The sequence below is a fragment of the Chiloscyllium plagiosum genome, chromosome 4 (assembly GCF_004010195.1).
Source record: "Chiloscyllium plagiosum isolate BGI_BamShark_2017 chromosome 4, ASM401019v2, whole genome shotgun sequence".
In the NCBI taxonomy this organism is placed as follows: domain Eukaryota; kingdom Metazoa; phylum Chordata; class Chondrichthyes; order Orectolobiformes; family Hemiscylliidae; genus Chiloscyllium; species Chiloscyllium plagiosum.
Window position 1 is genome coordinate 44,150,371 of NC_057713.1, and position 9,839 is coordinate 44,160,209.

At 37.8% G+C, this 9,839-nt stretch overlaps 1 protein-coding gene across 7 annotated transcripts in view; it reads left to right on the forward strand.

Moving 5' to 3' along the window:
• The window catches only part of gra (granulito), a 121,083-nt gene extending 114,126 nt beyond the window's left edge, over window positions 1-6,957 (forward strand). For all 7 annotated transcript variants that reach the window (XM_043688112.1, XM_043688108.1, XM_043688110.1 and 4 more), the window contains one exon: window positions 4,167-6,957. In XM_043688112.1, coding sequence (XP_043544047.1) covers window positions 4,167-4,250 — 84 coding nt within the window. In that variant the 3' untranslated portion in view covers window positions 4,251-6,957. The remainder of the gene's footprint in view (window positions 1-4,166) is intronic.
• Window positions 6,958-9,839: the final 2,882 nt, after the last annotated feature.

Sequence of the window (9,839 nt, forward strand, 5' to 3'; positions counted from 1 at the left end):
GGACAAAATCCTGTATGTTTGGAACCCTCCAGAAGTATTCATCTAAATCGAAGAATTTGGAGAATTCTGATGAAATTTAGTAAACAGTTGCTCAGAAATAGGTAGACTATTAAATACATAATCTAACTCCTGAGTAGCTATTCAACTGACCCCATACTTAACCCATGCCAACTGCATCAACCCCAGATGCTGATCTGACATCTTCTTCATATCTCCCTCTGGATCCAACTTCCCACTGAGGACCTGATAGCCCCTTTCTCTGTACTGCAGCCCTCTCCTGCTGCTGTGATCTGGCCCTGTACCCCCACTACTCCAAGGTCCAGCCATCACCGCCCTTGTTTCAGACCCAGCACCCGCTCCTCCACTCTTGACCACCTTCCCTGCTCAACTGGAATCCTGCCACCTACTTACTCCAGGCCTGGATCTGCTGCCTTCCTGGGACCTGACACCCACCTGGAACTGAGCACTCACCTTCCCCTGCCCCATGTATGACCCAATATCACCAATGCACACTGCTTTACCCTAAAGACTTACTAGCCCCTTTTCAACTTTGAGCCCTATCCACTTGGATCCATTTCCCTGGCACTTACCAATGTCATTCTATCCACATGACACCCTATCGTCTGGCACACTACCCTCTGCCATAAACCCCTGTACCCATTTGGCAATCTATCCCACATGGTAACCTACTTTACTGGCACCCTCCCCTCCCAGTACCCATAGTTTATGTACTTACCATTTGACATTATCTGTCAAAGTAGATGTCTGTGATTCTAAACCTTTAAATTTCAGAATGTGGCACCTGATTGCTGTGAAAAGGGATTGTGATTTGCTGTCTGTGGACAATTCTGCTGCATTGAAGAACTGAGAACAGAAGTAAGGCCCTACATTTCTGAAGGAGCCCTGACAGCTATTGCCTGTCAGAAATGCAGAACCCTCTCATTTCATAAAAAGAAATGAGGTGGAGTGACATGCTGCCTGAGATTGCCACTTCTCAGAACATCCAACCCAGTAATACTTAACAATAACCTATGCACTGATGTTTAGTTTGGGTTTTGCCAGCACCAATCTGCTGCTGACCTTATTAAAGATTTGGTTAAAATACAGAAAACAAAAAATGACTGCATGCCAACGATGAAAGGAGAGTGACTGCCCTTGACATCAAGTTTGTACTTGAGTGAGTATGGCACTAATGAGCCTGACCAAAAATAAAGTAAATGGCAAATAGGGGGAAAGCTGTCCACTGATTGTAGAATACCTAGAACAAAGGAAGATAGTTGTAGATGATGGAGGTCAATCACTTCCATCATGGAACAACACTGTGGGAGTTCCTCGGGATAGTGTCCTAGGCCCAAACATCTTCAAATCCTCCATCGTAAGGAGAGATACAGGGATGTTTACTAAAAATTGTACAATGCACAGTGTCATTTATGATTCCTCAGATAGTAAAGCAGTCTATGTCCATAAATAGCAAGACCTGATCAATATCCAGGTTTGAGCTGACAATTGGCAAGTACCTATTGAACACGTAAGTACCAAGGAATGGCCATCTTCAACAAGAAATAATGCAACCTTCTGCCCTTGACATTCGATGGCATTACTGTTGCTGAATCCCACTCTGTCAACATATCGATGTTGTCATCGACCACAATCTGAACTGGACCACGCTATCAATACTGTAGCTACAAGAGCAAGTCAGAGACTAGAAATCCTGCAGTAAATAGCTTACCTCCTGACTCCCCAAAGCCTATATGCCATCTGTAATGCAGAAGTCAAGACAATAATAGGAGTCTCTACAGTTGCTTGGATGAGTGCAACTCCAATAACACTGAAGAAGCTTAACACCATCTAGGACAAAGCAGCCTTTTTGGTTGACATCGTATCCACAAACTCCGTCTACCATGGCACTCAAAAGCAGCGATGTGTGCCATGCATAAAATGAACTTTAGAAATTCCACAAGACTCCCACAATCCAAAGATGTGCAGATCAGGTGAATTGGCCATGCTAAATTTCCTATAGTGTTAGCTGCATTAGTCAGGAGTAAATATAGTGTAGGGGAATGGGTCTGGGGGGTTGCCCCTCAGAGGGTCAGTGTGGACTTGTTGGCCAAATGGCCTGTTTCCATACTGTAGGGAATCTAATCCTTCGACAGCACTGATCAACCCATGACTGCTACCATCTTGAAGGACAAGCACAGTAAATGGAACCACCACCACTTGGAAATATGTTGTTGCTGATCCTTCAGAATCTCTGTCAAAATAGTTACTGCCTACAATGCCATTAGGGAGTATCTATACCAAATGGGCTAAAGTGATTCAAGAAGGCAGTTCAGCACCACCTTCTCAAGGGCTCCAAGTGATAGCCAATAAATGCTAGTTAAGCCAGATGCGCCCACATTCCCATGAGTGATTAAAATCAAAGAAATAATATGCAGTTAACTGGATCAAAGAGAGACTTGCACCCCTCAGGGCAGGATGTCTCACCCTAGGTAATTATATTCCCAGCAAAACCAGAAAGCAGTAGCCCATATAATGAAACTTGTTGGGGTGTTGATCATGCTCCCTCCTCTTCCTCCTCCATAGTATAGAGTACAGGCTGGAATTAGATGGAAATATAGTGGCCTGGCAACCTGCTTTATTTTGCATGCTCTTCTGCCTTCCAAAACGCCATAAACTTACACCCTATCATGCTTTTACTGATCACCATTGATTCATTTCTAAACACTTTGGGCTCATGCTTAATTTTTTATCCATTCTTTTTCTTGGCTCACTCTTTCCATTCAATCCTTCATCCTTACATTCTTCTCTTCACCCTACTAGTTATTCTTTTGTCTCACACCCCCCTTCCCACTGACTGTTTTGTATGTACATCTATGTTTGAAGCATTCTTTATGTTAACAATATTTAAATTAGACCCTGTACTCAAAGGAAATGTGCACTCAGTGAAACAGAAATCTTCTAAAATTCAAGAATATATTGAACTCAACTTGGAATCAGGGAAGTAATTTCAGATGCTGAGAAGTATAATGCCAGCTTTTGAATATTTGCACAATTTACAAAGGGTGAGCAAAAATGTTAGTCTATTTAAACATGATTATGGGAAGACAGAATTATCAAAACTAAAATATCTATTGACAGTTCTTTTCTATACTGCTTTGTGAGGTAATATTGTGGAAGGTTTGTTGAGATTGTGAAGTGCATTTTTATAAATAGCATATAAGTTAGACAAGATACCTTATTGGATTAGCTCACTTGGCCAGATGGCCAGCAGAATAAGATCATCAGTGTGGAGTTTATCACTATTCCAGTTTCGGTAACCTTGGACTGAAGGATGCTACAATATAATATAATAACACAGGCAATTTATGAAGCAGCTAGATTAGGGTTAGTAATTTCATTCAAAGTTCTCCCCTTCCAAATGCAAGTAAATATTTTACATACCTGAAATTTACTTAGTATTTTAAATTCTTTGGTTTTATAGCTGGCATGATAACTTTGGTATCCCTTCCTGTTCGGCAATGGTTAAATTAAATAGATTAAAAGCCCCATGTGTTCCAAATGTTACAAAAAGCAGAAACTGGTATTTTAGACTTGCCTGAGAGGCATGTCAGAGCTGCAGAAACTCACATGATAGTTTGAAAATTTGCATTCATTTTTGTATGGAAGCTGTGGGAGATATATTGCTACCATGAAATACAAAATATCTTTTCTACCTTCATGCACTTAAAATATCTACTGTTGGCATTGGCAGCTGAATAGCCATTTATATTGCTTCACGCATGACAGAGGATTCTTTTAATTTAATGCTTGAATAACAAGTTCATTTTGCGGTATTTATAAAATTGGAATAATAAACTGGGCCACTAAATGTTACTTACAATATTTAATGAGACATAAAAGCATGAGATAACTGAATTCCCTTCAGGTCGCTCCTGCTGTGCTGTCATAGCTTTGCTAGGAGAAACTTTGTGGAAATACATTTTCTCACAAATGTGATGAAATATTTAATCCTTTTCAGCTAAATATAACAATGTGTTCATTTAGAATGTTTTGGCTATTAAAAAAAAAGTCATGACGATGAATTAAAGAGATATTACAGCGTACATAGATTATTTTAATATGTTGTAATCTCACATATTTGATTAATCCTATGTCTTTTCACCTAGAGAGAGAGGTTGTATGGAAGTGGACGGGGTTTATGTTTTGCTTACCAAAAGATGGCTACCAATCATCATGGAATTGCTGGCTGATAGACAGTTGCAAATCAAGTCCTGAACTCACTTGGAAGGTGCTTATATTCTGTTTAATATTTCTAAACATATCTACTGGACTTTTGGATCTTTATGGGAAGAACTCATCCAACTTTACTCAACAACTGGAAGATTTTCTTTTTTCAGTGATGAGGTTCATGATTAATTTCTTTTGATTCTAATTAATCAAGATGAAGTACCACATTTGTAAAACAGCACTTTTGGTAGAGTTTGTGCACTTGAAATAAATTGAAAATGGGTTAACAAATTTTTTTTATGTAGCAAATGAAATACATAGAAAGGACAATATTGTAACTCTGGCTCTCTCTTTTGAGGGATAGTTATTGGATCAGTTACCACAGAGACCATTTCACATTCTGGAGGCAACATGATATCCAGAGGCCAAGCATAAAAAGACAGATTTTTAAAAAATCATTATGTTTAACATTTTAATCTAGACACCTTGTCCGAAACAAAGTCTTCAGTTCTGTGTTTTTCACCTGCAATGTGTATTACCTACAAGTGAAGCGACTAGATTAGATTACATAGCTCTGACAAAGTCATTTTCCTCTTTGATGTTCTCTTATATGTACAAGGCTGGGACTATCCCAGTTATCAATGAGTGATATCAAAGATACATTCCTTTTAAGAAAGTACGGAATCATATTATGTTATCCTTCCTGTGCTATAGAGATTTTGATTTCTGAGCAGTTCAGCTTTTAGAAAAATCATTTTTGCCGAACTGTTGTTTCCAGCAACCACTCTTCTGGCATTATTGGGATTAAGAGTAGGTGAGACAGGATGGATTTTACACTTCCAAGTTGGAAGATCATTCTACATCTTTTATGTGTAAATGAGCATGTAACCAGAAATTGGACCTGCTTATCTCAACTGTCAACCCATATGTAACATTAGACTAAACAGCAGGTCATAATAGGTGTAAATATCAATGAGAGCTACTACATGTACATGTTTTACAACGTAGTCTCTTTAGAATTTGCCTTGTGGCCCTGAGCTTAAAAGATTTGAACCACACACTGCCAACTAGCAGAAGTGCATTAAGAACCACGAAAATAATTTTCCAAATTTAGAAATAGTAAGTTATACTTTAGTACTTTAGTTTATTGTACAAAATATCCATATAGAAAGTTATGATTTTCTTATTATTCAGTGTTAATTTTGTGCTCTACTTCATGAGCATATGGAGAATGAAAATGTGTTGATAATAGCCAGTGGTAACTCAGACTGCTTACAGCTTTATTATCAAGTCAGATGGTATTATTCACAAGCTTTGAATTCTTTAAATCTTCTGGCTGGCAGCAGAAAAGTGGTCATTTTTTGCTTCAAGAAGTTTACATTTTAAACTCAGCTTAAAATCCCTCATGTAGGCTAAGATCTTAAGGTATGTGGTATTAAACATATGTGTAAACAATCTTGATTGAGAATTAAACTGCCTACAAAATTATCATAGCTAGTAGCCCAGCTACCAAAGCAAGTATAGGTTTAAACTTTAAACTTCAGTCACTGCATAGAACAAAGGACTGAAAAGGGGTTGATGACAAATCTGTGATGCTCTCTGGTGGGACCTTAATTGAATGGTAAATTAATTGTTTTGTGCGTTCTGTGTTTTCCATAAGTTCTTTGTAGAATCCTATTGTCGAAATTGGCTTAAGATCCATCAGTGTGCCTTTGGAACTGGAGCAAAAACTTTAAAACTTTTGATGAAGGGTTCACTCATTTGGTTATATTTTGGCCTGTTGAATAAATCCTGATATGTACCTTTGATTTTCTTCAGTCTGCTTCCTGCACCAGTAATTGATCCAATATGCATCCACTAACAGTGGATAATGATTAAATTCATTACACTTCTGTAACCCATCTCACCCCCTAAAATTGTTAGGAACACTAATAATACCTCTGAATTACAGATGTTTACCACATATGTCACAACTGCTTTCCCAGAATAATTATTTCAAACATCCAGGTGGTTTAAGTTTCCTCATTGTGGCATTCTTTAGGTTACTATGAATTTAAGGTCTCACTTTCATTATTCTATCCAATAGTGTAAGTACATGTTTTGACCAATACCTTCTGTAATTTTTGTAAAAAATAGTTCTAAATTTATCTTTAACTAGTTTGACCGTGTGCTCTTTCTCTTCCTTTCATATTTTACTTTAATTAATTTTCTATATTTACATTTTCATACTATTTGACATCTTATTTTCCTTCCGTAAGATCTCATAATACATCTCATCAAAGCTTACAATTCAATGTTCTCCATTTATCTCAGATTCTGAGACTAAGAATTAACCTTTTGACTTTTCTGCAGTGCTTCCAGTTTTTTGGAAAAAAAAATGATGAACCTGTGTGGACATGTTATGATATATCTCTGTGGCAGTCAGACCACCATGTCCATCTGGCTTACCACTGCATCACAAAAATTATTCAATCATTTGAATGCCTCCTTCATTTCTCAATGGCCAGAACTGCACAGAATATTCAAGGCATGGTCCGCTCAGTGCACAATACTATTTGATTGAATTCTTTTGACATGGATTCTATTGTTTTGGTTACATAATTAAAGGTTTAGTTCTTGGCCCTCAGTTATTTACAATTTCTAGCAATTAAATTGGTAAAGAGACTGAGTGTAATGTGTACTTATAATGTTTGCCAATGATACAAAGTTAGGTGGGGGTGTAAAATGTGAAGAGGATGAAAATAAACTATAAAATTATATGAACAGGTTGAATGAGTGATAACATGTTATACAATGTGAGAAAACGTGAAGTTACCCATTTTAGTGCAGGATTGAAAAACATCAATGTGATCTGATGCATAATTTACAGGAATTTAAAATACAACTACAGCAAACAATTAGAAAAACATTTGACATGTTAACCTTTATTACAAAGAGATGCAAATACAAGAGAAATCTTGTTACAAATATAGAGAGCCTTGACAAGACATTATGTAGTGTAATGCAAAATATAGAACGATATGTTGCAATGTTGGAATAAGGCTTTGACTATTTAGGACCAAAATGAAAAAAATTCCTTTCATTCAAAAGACTGGAAGTCTCTGGAAATCTTTACCTAAGAGATGTATAGATGCTCATTTATTCATTTAGTATACTTAAAGACAGGGATTGATATAGTTTTGGATTCTGTTCAAATTAAGGGGCATGGAGATAGTGTGGGAGGAGTTGGGATAAATAAACCATAATTGCATTGAATGACAGAGCAAATCTGCAAGGCCAAATGGCCTATTCTTGCCACTACTTATTATATTCTTATGATTGCCCTCCAAGGTTCAAATTTTCAAGCTATTTCCTCATATTGTGGTCATTCTGCTGAAATGTATTTTGACATATTCAGTGCATGCTATTGAAGGTAACCTGAATGCATGATGTTCTGCAGGTGACTGCCATACAACATTCTTGTACTATGCTTGGAGGTAACCCAGCAGACACTGATACTATCCTGGTGCTAAATCTAAATTAGCACTAATGGTATGTTCTATCTTTTCCTTGCTTGAGTGGAGGTTTCTCTTGTTTGTGATGTTTCCTTATTGCCCTCAATCTCTGTAACTTCAACTGGTCCACAAGTACTTTACCCTTTCATTCTTAATATCGACTGAATAGTGTTACAGGAGCTGTTTAGAATATTTCCATTTATTTTAATCTTCAATGGTCATTGAAATTTATTTCTAGTTATTTAATTCACTTAGTCTGTATATGATATTAACCTGTGATTTTCAAACCTGCCTCAAAATTTATCCACAGAATTTCTACTACGCATCCATGCCACTTCAGAGGATGGTTCATATCAATCATGTCAGACACATTTCAGGAGAAATTTCCCAGGTTATTGAAGGCAACGGTTCTCGAAATATGCCTCCCTTCAAATTTCTCAGAAGTAGGTTCCTAATCATGTCATGAACCCACATGGATGAGACAATCCCCCAGTTAAAATAGTGATCTTATAGAGTTTTATAAAATCATGAGGGATAGAGTAAATAGAGAAGGTCTTTTCCCTGGGATGGGGGAGTCCAAAACTAGAGGGCATAGGTTTAAAGTGAGAGGGGAAAGATATAAAAGGGATCTAAGAGGCAACATTTTTACACAGAGGGTTGTGTATCTATGCAATGAGCTACCAGAGGAAGTGGTAGAGGCTGATACAATTACAACATTTAAAAGGCAGGATGGGAATGTGAATAGGAATGATTTGGAGAAATGGGGCCAAATGCTGGCAAATGGGAAAGATTTATCCAGGATATCTGGACAGCAAGACTGAGTTGGACTGAAGGATCTGTTTCCAAGCTGTACATCTGTATGACTATGACTCCATGACTTTGAGTACAATGGCCCTTCCCCGACAGTATACAGCTCACATGCCATGCTGGCAATGCAACAAAGTAAGAGGGTAACTGCAGTGCAGACTGCTGTTGAGGACTCAATCTGCCATTATTGTAGCACTTAAAGGGGGGAAACTAATCTCCAAATGTATCAGCCATGATGTAAAGCTTGTGTTAACAGGAGCTACCCTTTGAAACAAGTACTTCAGATAATTTGCAACAAGAGAAAATTGGTTTTCTTCCATTAAGCCAGTTGGAGAGTGAAACAGCTGTATAAATAATAATGAACTTTAAGAAATGTATTTATGTACTCTTGAGGTTCAGTAGCATACCCCTGCTATCTCTGGAAACAGCAGCTACCTTCAAGTTCTCCATTCACCTTGAACTTAAATGCCATGACTGTAAATCATGGACCAGTCTTCCCTTTCAGCTCTGCATCTTCCTCCCTTTTTTGCTTCATCAAAATTGGTAATCACAATTCTGCTACTTGTGTGTTGTGGTACCTCCTCAATTAATCGAACTTCAGTAGGCAGGTACCTTAGGCAGAAGTGTCAACATACCCGTTGCATAAGGGAAAACACAGAAGCTCTTCCTAAGAAGGCTGAATGCATTGTACTCTCTCTTGCCAGGGAGAGGCAAGCGAAGCAAACAAACAATTTTACAAGATCTGTAGGCTTACCTATGGTACAGAACATTGCAAATTGCAAACTTTTCACTATTCGGGCTTTGCATGTCAAATCTGAATTGCACCATAACTGGAAAGGATTTCATTTCATCAATTTGTAGTTGGTGTCCATACAATGCATGCCTTGCAGGACAATGCCTGGCATTCTGGCAGTCTTTTAAAAGCCTTTTTTTCTGTAGCAGTTCACTTTGTCATTTGTATTTAAGTTGTATTGACAAACAAGAAGGTACTTATTGGGTGAAGAGGGCAATGCTGTCAAATTCCAGTTTGCCATGCTGCTACAATGAGTGTAACATTCTAAATTATTGGAAAACTGAAACATTGCTTGTTTGCTTGTACCACTCTGGAGGAGCCTTGCAGTATTTGACAGAGTACATGTCAAGATTCATGATTGCATGCTGCAATGTGCAGAACATCCATTATTACAAGGGCACCACACCAATATGCAGGTACAGCAAGTAATAAAGAAGGCAAGTATTTGGCATTTTTTGTTTAGCACAAACATCTAGGAGTGGGTGGTCATGGAAATATTCACAATTTCAAGGTGATTT